Genomic DNA, 15,582 nt, shown 5'->3' on the forward strand with positions numbered 1-15,582 from the left:
AGAGAAAACTGCAGCAGTGGCCAACTCGGAAGCTTTTATGCTACTCTGGCCACTACTCACTCTAAAAATTAAAATAAATTTCTTTTTCTTTTTTTCTTAATCCACAAGTATTATCTGAAAAAAAAAATATATATATATAAAGGAAATAGTGCGCAATTAAATGATTCGGAAGCCCTCTCTTACTAATGCGTTACAGAACAAGTATTTGTTAGAGTGGTTATCAAAAACCCGTGAAATACTATTTAGTTTATTTAGTACTAAGGCTAAGTTCAAACATCGTATTATCCATGAGCCGTATTCAGTGCAAACGCATAAAAATGAAACAATCAACCCGATTCATTTGCAAGCATTTGCATTGAATACGGCTCATGGATAATACGATGTTTGAACTTAGTCTAATACACTGTAATGTCTTTGTTCTCTTTTGTTCTGGCTTGACTATCACACATTAACAAATACATTTTGTTGCACGGGATTTTGAAAACCACTCTATCACCTTTGTTAGTTTGAACCTGTATTTTTCATTCAGTTTCGGGGATATAGTTTCACGGCGTCGAATATACGCCTTTGGGAGGGGGGGTAGCATTTAAATTTTTTTAGGTAATAAACAATGCAATTTATTCACTTCACCGTATACAGATTTAGTACATAGGTTTGGCTGAAAGTGAATTGTCAGTCAATATTAGTCAGAGTCTCTATCAACATCCTTCTCCTTTTCTGGTTTCTTAATTGAAAGCATGAGAAAACATACTTTGCCGCCTCCTTTGCTATTTCCTTTGGAGGGTTAAGTATTTAGAGAAAAAGAGCGAAATCAAATCACCAGGATCTGCTAGATTTTTCGAAAAAGTGTGTTCTTATATCTGCGCATATTTACTGCACGACAAAGTGGAACTCGTCCTCTAGCGTGTCCGGACATAGTTGGCATGTCTGTTCATGAACTTCATTATAAGGTCTGTGACACCTTCCCTTCTCTATTTCGAGGTCATGGTCGAGGTAAAAATGGTGGCGCAAAATATGACGCATCCCCCCCAAAATAAATAAATAAATAAATAAATAAATAAATAAATAAATAAATAAATAAATAAATAAATAAATAAATAAATAAATAAATAAATAAATAAATAAATAAATAAATAAATAAATAAATAAATAAATAAATAAATAAATAAATAAATAAATAAATAAATAAATAAATAAATAAATAAATAAATAAATAAATAAATAAATAAATAAATAAATAAATAAATAAATAAATAAATAAATAAATAAATAAATAAATAAATAAATAAATAAATAAAATCAAATAAAGGGCTTGTAATTTTTATAAGTTTTCTTTGTTGAAATAGCGTTCCATAGTCATGTGATGTGGCGACTCAATAATCACCTGGTTTTTCTAGCTATCTAAGTACCGTAATGATTCGTAAAAACGCCCTACTTCAGATAAGCGCCCCTCTTCGATCTCGCACTTTGAAATAAGTGAACCCTTCCCAATGAGCGCCCCCCCCCCCCTCCTTTTTATCTATCTCACATTGACATCCTAACATCACACTACGTTTCTTTTTATCCCTTCATTTTCTATGTCCAATGAGCGCCTCTCTTCCTGGCCCTATTGCTTACACGAGCTAGTGATACCCGAATCCGCACAAGTACTGCCTAGTCCGGTAGTTTAGTTGGAGAAGCTGATATGGAACACTGGACCTTTCGTCAATCCCTTGTGTACTGCGGGAGGTACTTCTAGATTACTACAAGCTAGTATGTTATTTTGTTGAAAAAAAAAATGATATGCATAGGTAATCTAGTCATCTAAATATAGTTTTCCATACTCATATTCTAAATCAGCGTACTTTTACCTTGAACGTAAAAGATTATTTTTGATCGCTTTTGCCTCACTTCGATCAAGCGACTTGTTGTACCAGAGTAAATAAAGAGATAAACCAAAAAGTGAAGCGGACTCTGAAAGCTTTTCGAGGACCGTAGTTGCAGACCTGACTTTGAGGTCATGATTACTTAATTAAACAATTGGAACGCATTCTAAGACTGATGTTATTTGGTAGGCTCACTGATGTCGTAGGCTTACTGGTCTTATAAGTCGCTCCTTACTTTTTATGTTTTATACCCGGGGTGGGGGCGGACTTCTATTAAAACAGACTTGGGTGCTCGACAGCAAAATCAATTTTAACCTTGAGGGATAGCACTGAGGGTGTGGTGTAACACCTGCACGCGATTCCTAAAACCATCACGATAATCAGTTATGTGGATCCAACTTCATTATTCATGTTTCTCCCACCTTGAATTATCATTTCTCCAGAAATGGAAGTATCATACAGATAATACGCTACGGAGAAAAGGAGGATGGTTTCTACTTCATTGATAAGGCAGAGAGAAGAGCTGCTCTCCACAAAGACCCAAAAAGCAGGGGCGTACGCAGTCAAAGCACTCAGAAGCTGAATGCGGGCGTGGCCCCTTATCCCGCATCCCCGTGAAGATTTCATAACTCCCGCTTATGGGTTTGAGATTGGCGTCAATGCGTCAATGCGTCAGACTTTTCAGAATATTACACGATCCTCTGTCATCCTCGATCTGAAATAGGACTTCAGTAGTCGCCTGGCACTGAACGACTTAACAATATGTTTGGAAATCATCTGTAGACTACAATGATTAGGAAAATTATAGTCTTTATCCTCATCATATATATAAAACTACGTACATAAAAATGAATGAGGAAGCATTTGATTTTTTTCCCCTCTTAATGCAAATAAGATCGCCAAATTCTTTTGCAGTCCAGTGACTGCAGGCCTATAGGCTGCGTACGCCCCAGAAAAATATTTATATCTCTATATCCTCCCCTTCCCTTTTCTCCTTTCATCAATTCTTCATCAACCCTGTCTTCCACTCTCCCCCCCCCCCCCCCCTTCTCCATAAATCCTTTCCCCACCCACTTTTCATCCCACGCATTTCACTTACTAGATTAGTTTTCTATTCCTAAGACAAAAGCCCTGTCTTCAATCGAGAAGACAACGAGAACGGTGAGTATCAGTAATATAAAAGCCTTATTCAAGCGTTCAAGCGGTTTACCGTTTCAAAGATCACAGTATATTTCAGTGCCATTATTTTAGCTCATAGATAAATGCTGGTAGGCGGAAGTTTATTTCAATTTTTTTTGCCTTCGCCATTTGCCAAATGGAGCAGGTAATTTAGTAGGGAAATATTGTTTTGCAAGATACATGAAACGAAAAGAGCGAGTTATGGTAACGTTAAGTAAAGATTTCCATAAGACCCTAATAAATGATAAGGAGTTCAAGCTTTTCCATTATAATAATTAAATTTATCCGAAAGATCTAAGAGGGAACGGCAAAATGACACGGAAAAGAAAAACAAGAGAAATGATAATAAGTGAAGCATGGACGTTTATATGAAATTATTTTTCTTCCACTATAAAATTCTAGTATTTGATTCTATTCTATAGTAAAATACAAGATTAATAAAAACGAATTTTTTTAGACACATAAGGCGAACTTCCCGCTTATTCGACATTCACAGTGCAGCATTAGAAGTGAAATTCTAAAAAGAAAAAAATAATGAATAAATTGAATAAAAATTACGATATAAATCAAGTTGCCATCAATAGAAATTGATTCATCACGATTTAAGAAACTACAGGATGATAAAGATCATTAACTGGCTTGACATTACCCCCAGGGCAAAATGTCGGCTCATTTAAAGGCTAATCAACGTGGAATCGAATATTTCACAAGACTCCAGCTCACTGCTCCAGAATATCACAGGCAATACGGCACCGGATAAACATGTTAATAGAATACACCGCAGCTCGTGAAAAGGAGTTCTATTCATGTCCAAAGACACAACAGAAAGAAAGACAATTATACTTTTGGTCCTTCGAGCCGGAAAATCGGAAATCGCGATTCCAAATAAAATGGAAATAAAAATAAATGAGTAAGCAAGCCAATTCCCCAAGGCAACTTAGCATTTTATTTACAAATATAGTTTAGCCATATTATTACTGAGTATTTAGTGGGTGAGCTAAATTGACAGAAGAAAAAATAAAACTTCTGCGATAAATGAAAGTCACGTCGCGACTTAATAAGGAACAGTCGAACAGCCGAAAGGTGGCATTAAATTTCACCATCAATTTAGTTAATGGCTCCTTTATGCATCTACATTGGATATGCTTTTGCATTTTTAATCGTTAGGGCGATTGAACACTAAAGTGACGCATTAAAGTGATTTGTTTCTCTGTTTCTACCCTATATTTGCCATCACCCCTTGTACGGCTCTTTTCTGTAATTCCCTATGACCATGTGAGGAAGAGGTGGCGCCCATCACGAATCACGAAGTTATTTTTCAGGCTTTCACAAATCACGAATTTGAAAAAAGAAGCTTTCATGAATCCCGGTTTTAACTTTTATTTTTTTAACGAATGTATGATTTAATATAAAATCACTGGGGCTCAGTGCATTCAACATAAATCTGTTTCATTGTTCAACAATCTAAAGTCATGTTTATTCGGAAATCTGTTACAAGTATTCGTGTTTTAATTATTCCCCGCGTCTATGGTCATGTTCCACGAATTCAGCCATGCGAAATCAAGAGTCACGGAAGTAAAAATACCCCAATCACGGATCACGATAGAGTACTCGATCACGAGGCACGAATTTATTTTAAGGTTTTTCACAAATCACGGATTTAATTTAGGGTCAACACGAATCACGAAAATACTCTTCACCACACCAGCCTGTATGACTCCTACTCTCGCACTTATAACACTTCCTTATTCGCCTGCATGTGCACGTGCTAAAAAGTGCAGGTTGTAGTTGTGGGGGAACCACGATAACAAAAGATCAGATAAATCAAATTGGCATAGACCCTCCCCACGAGGGTACGAGTTCCACTCTTCAGTGGGAAAAAAAATACGACGCACTGAACAAGTGCTAAATACTTTCCAAATCATAAAACAGCCACCTTAAAAGATCGCCAAGAGTTCTAATTTCAGTATTGGACGTTACGCGTTGATCTGTCAACGAGAGCTAGTTTACGTCAAAAAGGTGGAAAGATGCTTCTATGATACCATATGTCACAGTTGTTGATGTTAGTTAAAATTATCTAAGATTTACCGACAAGCAATTAAAGGGTGTTTTCGCAAAAGAAGTGCTTTTGGTATTTACTTGAGCCCTAGGCAAGTTATGAATTGATTTACTTGTGAGTATATTTAAAAACCGATGTACAAAAGACCGACGCTCGACAGCGCAAGAATTGGTAGCAATGTCGCTTTAGCACGGAGCTAAATTGTAGCCGGTTTCGATGTATCGCGACGCCGCATTTTCAAACCATCGACTTGTTATCGGCCTTTTTGGGATTTTCTGTTCCGCCAGTCAAATTAGATTTAGCCAATCAGATTCTTGCCATCTCTAGCGTAGTGTAGTTGCGCGGCTTTCTGTCGCGACACTGTCTGGTTTTTGTCCAGAGGGAAGCAAGGGAAGTGCACAAAACGAGACTGATTGGCTCAGAATTGTTTTACTGACGGAACAGAAAACCCCAAAAGCCAAAAACAAATCGATTTTTTGAAAATGCGTTGTCGCGATATATCGATATCGGCTATAAGAGTATCTCTCTATCCCCATTCATCCATTTAATCATATAACTTTCGTTTTACCAATCCCTCTTGGCGTAAACCCGGCCCATCCTGTCTAGTTCTAGAAACTCAAAACAAAGAATACCTTGCGTCTCGTCATATTTCTACTAGTCTCCCTTGTCAGCCGTCCGCGTTTGTCAGTCGCGAGAAACGCGGACGGCTGACAAGAAGACTATATTGCTACCGAATACATAAAAATATGGGGTAAATATGCAATTTGAAACCATTTCAACGCCGGCAAATGAAAACCCTTCAAGGATTTTTTTTACAGGCGATGTAGCTGTTGGAAATCTTCGGCAAGAGGTCGCAAGACATTAAAAACAGCAGTAAGCAGATACATACAGCATATAAGTGCATGCAACACATGTCAGGCCCGTACCCACGGGGGAGGGGGGGGGGAGGGGTGCATTAGCACCCCCCCACCCCCCCACAACACGGAAAGTCCACATCCGATTCGCAATAGGGGCCACGTAGAAGCTATCGGAAGATTTCACCTCATTGGATTGAATTGACGCAACACAGACGAAGAACGGGAATACAATAGAAGAATGAGGGAAATCTAGCCAATCATGTTAGGCCTTACGAGCGGACTTCTTCACTTCTCCGCAATAGACGTGCTATTTGTGGACAAAGACAGGTTGTGGACAAAGACAGAACTAAAAAGCATACTTTTTTGTAGCCAAATCCAATATTGGCCGGCCGTGGAGATACTGCAATGGCATAAAAATATATTTTATGTTCTTTCGGGGATGTTCAGACTTTTGTCAGAAAACTCACAGCCTCCCAACATCCCTCCCCCCTTCCCGCTCTGGAAAATTAGGTTAAATTTTTCGGATTTCGCCCCCCTCCCCCCAAGAAAAATCCTGGGTAGCCCTCCCTAGATACGCCACTGCAACAGGGCCATCAGCATATAACATTGTTGGATCTTGCAAAGCTGTTTGTTTCACGCACATTTTGGCGCTGTTTGCACGAGGCTTTTATACACGAGAGAACAACGGCCGAGCTGCACATTTTATATCAGCCAGAAAGCGTCTCACTATCAACACCAATGTGTTTACAGAATTTCCCTCAGCCACTACTTTGTTATTGTTTACATTTTAAATACAATGGTCTTATCCAAGAAGCCGTGGAAATAACCAACCACAATTGAAATCTTTATTATGGGGTCGTACCGAGTCTCGCTATACTACGCCCACAAGCACTACTGGCCATCTCCTTGTATTATTTAAGAAAAAAAGCTAGGAGGGGGGAGGGGAGGCATAAGTTCCCAATAGCCGTGACGTCACTGCCATAACAACATTTGATAGACATAATGCAAGCACATATCTGAAAAAAATGTCGTTTGCGGGGTGTAAAATACCAGAGTGTAAGCGGCCGTCTTTAAGATGTTATCGTAAAGAAAGCTGTCACTCATCAAACCCTGAGATTTTACTATTTTCTTTAGACGAGACAATAAATGATAATATGGCATCATTATGTCAGCCTGCACTTTGTCTAGAAGCTTTTTTCTGAGTTTTCTTACATCCGCTAAAAGCTTCAAACGGGTGCTTGTCTCCTAAAGATTCCCACGAGAAAATCTATGCGGACGTGCAGCGGAGGTACTACAGACATTGCAAATCTCAATTGTTTACAAAAGGGGTATTAATGCTGAAGTGAACAATTTGTTGATATCAGAAAACGAAATCATAGACTCAGTATGATAAAATTTCGATACCTCTATTCGGGCTAATTCGAACAACGCCAGCATCGCTACTCCAACTCCAGAGGCGTAAACAAAATTTTTTATATAAATGGCAAAATAAGATAAGCTTTTGTTCTATAAATGCGGAGAGAGGACAATGTCTCATTTTAGCGCTGTTCTAGAGGCATTTTATGGAGCTTTTTTCATGCATCGAGCCTTAAACTTCAAGAACTCCATTTGATACCAAAGAGGCTAAAAGCAGCTTCGAGAGAATATTAAACGCAACCCATTTGCGATAATTTAGTAACCGCACCCCAACCGCATGTGAAGTAACCGCATATCACCCGTGACAACATTATAACTGCATTTCAACCGCGAGAATTTAATAATCTAATCTTTCGAAAAAGGGGAAAAAATGCCTCATCTTTACAGCGAAAGTGGTCCGTAGCCGCATTTCAACCGCATTGGTATTGTAAACCGCATGTAAACCGCGAAGTACTGAGGACTTCATTTCCAATCGCGAAAGTATGGAAACCAAATCTCTTCAAGTACAGTAATAGTAGCCCATAAAGGCGAATATTATCCAAGAGGTTGCCATTAAATACTGGCCACTTTGCTGTTTAACGCCAGTTTAGTCTCGATCGTTAAGAGATCTTTTAAGAAGCAAATATAATAGCATCTAGATCATTTAAAAGGCACATTTTAAGAGCACCGAGAAAGCAATATATGAACATCTATAAAATCGATATAAAAAATCCCATTGAACATCTGTACACATCGCTAAACAAGCCCCCCTGGTGAGATAACTCCCCGGATAAAGGTGCGGCTCCTGATTGGCTTTTATTGAGATTTATAGCGAGGCCTAGGTATGCCCTTTATTTGAGCTCCGTGGCGTGCTTAACTAAGATTCTGAGGGTGAAAGGAAGTCTAATATTCCACTAATATCAGGTAAATCTTGTGTTTTGCTTTTTATAAACAGTTTGCGCTAATGTTCCAATAGGTTCGACCTTGACTTATTAACACATTATCACAGGTAGCCAGGTTTTCGAACATCGCCTATTTTACAAAGCTGTGCATTATAATTAGAAACACCTGCTCTGTCAATTTCCAGCAATGAGTAAAAAAAAAAAAACACTTAGCAGACCAATATCTGCCTGCAATTTATCCTAAACACGGCCATTCTAGATTGCACTTTTGTGCATAATACTTTTGTGTAAGAGTTAAGTCTACAAAAGTACCTTGATGAATACTTTTCTGAATTTTATTTACTGTAAATATTTTCTATCTTTTCTGTGAATGACCGATTCGAATGACTATTCTTTTACCCTCTAGGCTGAGTTTATATCTTTTTGTCAAGGAATCACAATAACTTCAGTTGCTGAATTCTTATTTCCTTTGGAATCAAAAAACTTGTACTTGATTGTATTACTACACTTTAAAATTGGCATTGTTTCCTAGAATGTGACGATTTTCTTAACCCAACTCACTCTCTCATTTGAATATTTCTATTTGCTTAGCAACACTTGCTATAAGTAATAAATGCAGTATCCAGAATAGCTGACAAAAAGCACACACATAACACACATAATATATGCACTCAGTGCTTGTCACCACACGTAAAAACCTTGCACTGGAAAAGACACAAGAGATCTAATTCGTTATATCAGGTACAAAACCGAAGAGTGAGCTAATGGAAAATCTCGCCTCAATTTAATGAAATTGAAAAACTAAAAAAAGACAGCTGCGAACGGATTTTTCAGAAGGTTCAACTCCAAAAAAAAACAAACTATATCTTATTTCGAAGTTAGCTTGAATTGAATGTAATCTAACGTTCTTAAATTCTTATTGTAGGTGACATCGAGTGACACAGTTCATTAGAAGAAGTCTGCGTTGGAAGCTTTGCAAGGAACTCCTTGCTGTTTCCAAGGCAAATTGTATTTGTTAGGTTCATGATAATTCGAATCTTATTGACCGGTACAAGGCTGGCTGGCCCGAGGCAAAGATATGCACTCAAGAAGGATGTGTTATGTTTCGCTTAATGCAAGAATTACAGAGGAAAATGCGAGAAATAGAAAGTGATTAGAAGTTACCAGCTGGTGCTATTTTCATTGTTATTAAAAGTCTTTAACCACTGGGATAACAGACGGACTAGAAAACAGAAATAAGGAGATTTTATACGTAGATTTCTACGCGTAGACAGTGGTACTTGACTGCTGAAACATTCGTTCCGCGATTCTGGACTCGAATCTGAACAAGAGACACTTAACTCGGCAAGATGTCATCGAATACGTTGGTGTACATATGCGGAGATTTCGCTTCGGAAAAAGCAGATGACGAACATCTAAAGGCGCTAGTTTTGAGTAGCGTAGCAACTCACTTCTGCACTCGGTCACATCCGAACGTACGATCGATAGACTCACACTTCGATAAAGCTGAGCTCTACCACACAATAACTCGTTGCTATGCATTTATTTTCATCTTTAGTAAGGAAACAATTGATGATACATTTTATCTGAATCAGTACGGAATCGCAAAGGCGTACGGAGTCCCTATTATAGGAGTACGGGAACCGAGTTATTTTATGCCGAACCCTTTACCGGAGCAGTTTTATTTCACAGAAATAGTGGACTACACGGGAGAAAATAGGGATGGGAAAAGCAACCGTATTCTTCATGGGCCCGTGAAAGCGCATCCCTCGCTTGCAGAGGCTCTTTTGCAGGACTTTAAGATGGCGATGGTTTATGCCGCCGAGTTTCATCGCTCATGTGCCCCAAGGCTTCTCCACAAAGTCAACCAGGCGTGCACGAGGAGCGAGAATGAGAAACAGTTTTACGCGGAGCTAACACGCAGCCAGCAACAACACAATGTAAGTGTAGCGCCTATTGAAATCGCCCCGAAAAACAACAGCCCAGCGACGGCGCATAAGTGCCCGAAATGCGGTCTAAACTTGAATAAACATCAGGCGAAACCCTCGCCACTCATTCGCGCCTCCAGCACGGGTTCGCTTTTACGGAAAAGTGACGCCTTTGATATCGATCATTTCAAGCCGTATAAGAAAACCGCGCTTCAACCAACCACTATAAGCATTCCGGCGCTGCAATACGTGCGTGCGAATACGGCGGAGAGGAGAACGCGGTCGCCGATACAGACTGTAACAACGTGGGCCCCACAGAAAAAAACAACTCCACATAAGCCGATTGAACCATTTCGCGGGAAATTACAGACAAGACATTCGCATTTGTACGGCGAGAACGAAAATAGGGACGAAGGAAATAAGCCATCACAAGAAAACCTAACGGAGAAAATTCTCCTCGGGAAAGGAAATGACAGCAAAGTCGCGGAAATGCCCAGCAAATCGCGGACAATTCGGAAACAATCACGGGTTTCTAATACATCGTGGAGTGAAAAATTACGATTGAAACTTCGCCGCCAGTCGAGTCTACCGGTAATTCCCACGACTTATCTCGTCACCTCACCGAGTGGCAAAGAAAAACAACTCTCCTTTGTAAAATATCCGCCTGAGAAAAGCGGGAATACACCGAGGAATAGTCTTTTGCCCGTGTTTTCCGAAGACGAAGAGCAAGAAACAATACACATTTCACGAGCTCCGAGCCCTGATACATCTAGCTGGTAAATTGATTTCTTCATTTATTCAATTCTAAAGTTAGATATTATATTTTGTAGGCGAGCTTGTTGTTTTTTTTTTTTTTTTCTAAATGTGCTATTTTCTAACCGACATTCGTCGCAGAGACCCTTAAATGTGAGATGTGATCTTCATTTAATAAGCTCCTCTTTAGAGTTTTTATTATTCGAATTTCATTAAAATAATTACTTGGCTGGATACAACACACGAAAGACATTTTTATAGTTTTCTTTTAGGCATATCTTTTTGTCAGTTTGCAAAAACCCTTCAAGGGTCTTTTATCGAGACTCTTGGCTTAATCAATCAATCATCGGGGCGTTTTATTGCGCGCGAGTATTCTATTTCCAAAAAAAAAAAATTAACGACTTAGCTATTCTGTTGAGAGGATGAACGATTGCTTTGAAAAATGATCGGGCAAAGAAAGAAGAAAAAAAATTAGCGCCGGGAAAAAAAACATGAACTTGAAGAAACTACAGACATAAGCTGTCTATTTAATATTTTTTTTCGAAGCATCATTTCCCCTGAAGGAAAACAACATAGCAAAAACTGATAGCAAAAATAATAACTTAAATAAATGAAAGAAAAAGAATCGAAAACATTAATGGTATTGAATGATACAAGCTAAAATACAAGTATTTAGAGAGGCTTCTAGCTTTTTCTAAAGAGAATCCTCGAGCGAACTTTTTTTTGTGGAAAATTTATCTCAGCTTTTTAGATTGTGAATAGGCCGCCAGATCAGAAATTTACATGAGCGACAGTAGACCAGCTGGCGTTCGTTGTTGGTTTTTCATCAATTTGTAGAATAATCGCAATCAGATACAAAGCTAGAAAACCCTGGAAACATAAGGGGACAACTACCAATTTGAACTCTAAAAAAGTAAAAATAATAGAGCTAGTTCCCATTCAAGGATGAATGATTCAGATTGGATGTTGCGCCTTTAAAAAGCAATTACGACGCATAATTACAAGGAGACAAAAGCCCGTCTGACTGAGATATCGATGTTTTAACATATACATACGATAGACTTGCTGTAGTTATCTTTATACACCAATTTCAAAAATGGTTACACGCGAGATCCATGTGTCATAACCCGCGGTGGTTCTTAGGTAGCGTATTAGCGGACAACTTGTATGTAAGCCATGTGAATGTTCATAAGAACATAAACAACAATTCTATAGCTTTTGAAACCTGTATTTGTATTTTTTTACGCTCATTTGCTTGTTTACTTGATACCCATGAAGCACTGCGGGTTACGATACGCAGATTCTCGGAGTTCAGCCTTATTTGAAACAGGTGTATTGAACGGCATGGAAAAATACATTTACAGTAGTAGAACTAAAAGGAAAAGAAATCTGTCAAAACTTGAAGGACGAACTTATTTACAAATAAAAGCTAAAAATGATCGAAATAAGATCACAAGATTATGTGAAAAAGCAAACAGCAGAGACCCGCGTTATCGCCCAAATGGTGTACTTGGTTCGCATACTTAACTCGTCGATCCAACTTGTCTGACGCGTGGTTCCCTAGGCTATAAAACTCTAAGCAAAAAAAAAAAATCTAAGTAATAAATAAAATCCGCTCGAATCACGTTGAATTTCAATCCATCGTACGACGTAATCAGCACAATTCTTTCGATAAAGTATGATAAAGGGAAGTTGTATTGTGTAATTCCAGAAAATATCCATTGAGGGGATTGGTAATTCCGGGGGGTGGGGGTCCAAACGCCCAGGAATTTCCAGAGGGCAGGTGGGGGGGAATAAATGCCCTTTTTCCTTAACAGTTCCTGTATTTTTTTTTCACCAGGGGGTTTAAAATTCCAGAGGGGTGGGGGGTCGTACCTCGATTCCCTCAATGGAGGGGGGGGGGGGGGGGGGGGGTATGGATATTTTCTGGAACTACACATTTTTAAAAATGATATGAGAGTTTTGAAAATTCAAAAGAAAACAACACTGTCATGCAAGTCGTATATACGAAATATAATCTTTTTACATTAACGTCACACTCTAACGAACAAAAGAAAATACACTTCCTTAACCCAAGATCTCCACCCTAGGCGTGTGATTCCAAAAATGATTCATCCAACCCTCCTCCCCTCTCCCGGGTGGTTAAGATTCTGTATAACCAAGTGGGCGTGGTCTGGTTATATTTTAACCTTAAAAGATACTAAAGTGGGCGTGGTCTGGTTATATTTTAACCCTAGAGGATACTAAAGTGGGCATGGTTTGGCATGAGTTTACCCCCTAAAAGATACCTCAAACAAACGTAAATAATTTATAATAAAAACGTTTATTTAAAACTGACTCTAATGGAAGATTGAGACGTTTTAACGCTCTTTCATGAGCTACAAGTTAGATGAGCGATGGCTATAATAGCACCCTAAAAGATACCGAGGTAAAAAAAAGTTTGCATTCTTATTTTCACCCTAAAAGATACACAAGGCTCAAAATTTACACCCTAAAAGATCTGACGATCGCCGTGCGATGGATATAGGGATTACCCCCTCTGGGCGAAGATACCCTTCTACCTGAACGTCAAATTCTCCCACCCTGAATATGAAATTCTATTCTCTCTGAACACATCATTCTAAATTACATTTATTTTCTATCCCCAGCACAGCAGAAAAAGACAAAGATCTTGATATTGGTCTTGCAGTGGGTAATATAAGTATAACATGAACAATAGCCGAGGTCAATAATGCACCCTTCAACTCCATGTCTGTAGACACCTGTTTACACCTCTTTCATTTACATTTGTAATGCAGAAATGATATTCAGCAGCGGAGTAGCCACGATTTTTAACAGGAGGGGGCCTAAAAGGGACTTTCGCAGCATTTTCTTCTGTATTTTAGATAAAGTCTCATACATTTACTGTATTTTTGGCTGCTAAAGGGGGGGGACCCTAGGCCACCCCCCTGGCTACACCCCTGTTCTGTTAGTGAATCAGTTTATCTCATGTCTACGAGAAGCCCAGGACCTATTTAAAGACCTACGGGATAGCACTTCAAGTAATTTTATACCCCAAGGGAAAGGACAAGCATAATATGTGCCTTTTTCTAGGGGAAGTCCCTCAGCCATTCCCAGTTCCTTGAGTACAGCCTAAGAACTGTGCAACCAGAATTTCTAGGTGTTGTTTTCACATCATGGTTGGAAATGTTGTCTAAATTTTGCGGACATATCCTTTGACTTATGGTCAACTTAGCATTCCCAGCAATGTGGGCTAATGTTGCTGATGTTTGTATAAGAGACTTTATGCTGAAAATGCCATCCATTTTGATGGCGCCAGCTTGACAAATAATGATTTGTCTATGCTTTCAACAATGCTAATCCATAACTGCTAGCTAGGGTAGAAGACCTGGTTTTGCTTATCCGGTAAACTAACCCTAGCTCAAAATTTTACTGCTCTATGACATTGTAATAACAAGTAAAACGAGATTTGAAATAATTTTATGAGTACCAATATTGGTATAAAACCTAATGTACATAAGCTACACTATGCTAAAAAAAAAAACAGTTTATGAGTACCAATATTGGTATAAAACCTAATGTACATAAGCTACACTATGCTAAAAAAAAAAAAACAGTGTAAACTTTCTGCACCTGTAATCTCCCTGGTATGTGCTGTATTCACTAGAATGCTTTACCTTTGCTTGTGCTAGCAGCACATGTGATCAAGATGTACAAATGAACTGTATATAATAAAGGTATGTGCCCTTATAAGCCCAAAACATTTAATCATGATCATTTACATAAACAACTGAGGATCAGATCTGCAGGATTCCAAGCAGAGGGGAGGGGGTGAAAGGGGGGAGAGGGAAGGGGTTATTATGAACAAATAATGATAAAACAAAGAACAAAAAGTCGTCAAAATGGGGGGAAGGGGTGGGGGGGGGGGGGGGGGGGGGGGGGGGAAAGGCGAACTGAGATAATTAAGCTTTCAAATTTCATGGGTTGGTGTGTCACATGTTTTTAGTGACCTTCCCCTGCTTTCGTATTGATATAATATTTCACCAACACTTTATTTCGTGAAAAGAGGTTTTGGCATATTTTGGTATATTTTGTGTTTTGTATATTTTGGTTGGTATATTTTGTGATTTGGGGGGCAAAATCATCTTCTAAGGGAATCAAATTACACAAATGTTATTAAACATAACAAAACGAAACATGAAGAGATAAATTTGCTTTATGCTTTGTGATTTATGAATACGAATTTCTTTGAATCTTGTTAGAGGTGACATGTTTTTTCGCAGGCAGTGGAAAGCTGTTTCTGTTTCTCGTAAAACAATTTTAAATCAGCTACGAAAATTTGGTCCATTATTGTTAACCCATTCACCTTTGACCCGGGGGCCATACCCCCCCCCCCCCCCCCCCAATATCATATACTCTCAAATTTATGAGGTCTGTAAATCGTTTGGGTTGTCTTTAAAATGGAGGGTATAATTCGCATGAGGCAAATTCAATGCTATGGATTTAGTGCTTATAATTAATGCAAAACGCACCAAATCTCCCGCTTTTCAGTGAATTTTTTCGCTTCCGAAAAATTATTTTATAGAAAATCATCATTTCGCCTATTTTCTATTAAAACATTTGAAACAATAATTCCCTTGTGTA

General features: G+C 38.6%; 1 protein-coding gene across 4 annotated transcripts; it reads left to right on the forward strand.

Moving 5' to 3' along the window:
• Nucleotides 1-2,935: 2,935 nt before the first annotated feature.
• LOC116619495 lies at nucleotides 2,936-14,699 on the forward strand. 4 transcript variants are annotated; one of them, XM_032384351.2, is made up of 3 exons: nucleotides 2,936-3,026; nucleotides 9,183-10,961; nucleotides 13,587-14,699. In XM_032384351.2, exons 2-3 carry the CDS (start codon nucleotides 9,607-9,609, stop codon nucleotides 13,648-13,650), a joined length of 1,419 nt encoding a protein of 472 aa, XP_032240242.2. In that variant the 5' UTR covers nucleotides 2,936-3,026; nucleotides 9,183-9,606; the 3' UTR covers nucleotides 13,651-14,699. The 4 variants fall into 4 exon arrangements, with proteins under 4 accessions (XP_032240242.2, XP_032240243.2, XP_032240240.2 ...); XM_032384352.2 differs by lacking the exon at nucleotides 2,936-3,026 and adding an exon at nucleotides 8,108-8,279 and having other exon boundaries at nucleotides 13,592-14,699; XM_032384349.2 differs by lacking the exon at nucleotides 2,936-3,026 and adding an exon at nucleotides 8,111-8,279.
• Nucleotides 14,700-15,582: the final 883 nt, after the last annotated feature.

Source organism: Nematostella vectensis, chromosome 11 (assembly GCF_932526225.1).
Source record: "Nematostella vectensis chromosome 11, jaNemVect1.1, whole genome shotgun sequence".
Classification (NCBI taxonomy): Eukaryota; Metazoa; Cnidaria; class Anthozoa; order Actiniaria; family Edwardsiidae; genus Nematostella; species Nematostella vectensis.

What these genes read in the sequence shown, in the direction of transcription:
- LOC116619495 (XM_032384351.2), top strand. Translation starts at nt 9,607, where the DNA reads ATGTCATCGAATACGTTGGTGTACATATGCGGAGATTTCGCTTCGGAA. An exon ending in AGCCCTGATACATCTAGCTG is followed by an intron (nt 10,962 to 13,586) that starts GTAAATTGATTT and finishes TTCTATCCCCAG; the next exon opens with CACAGCAGAAAAAGACAAAG.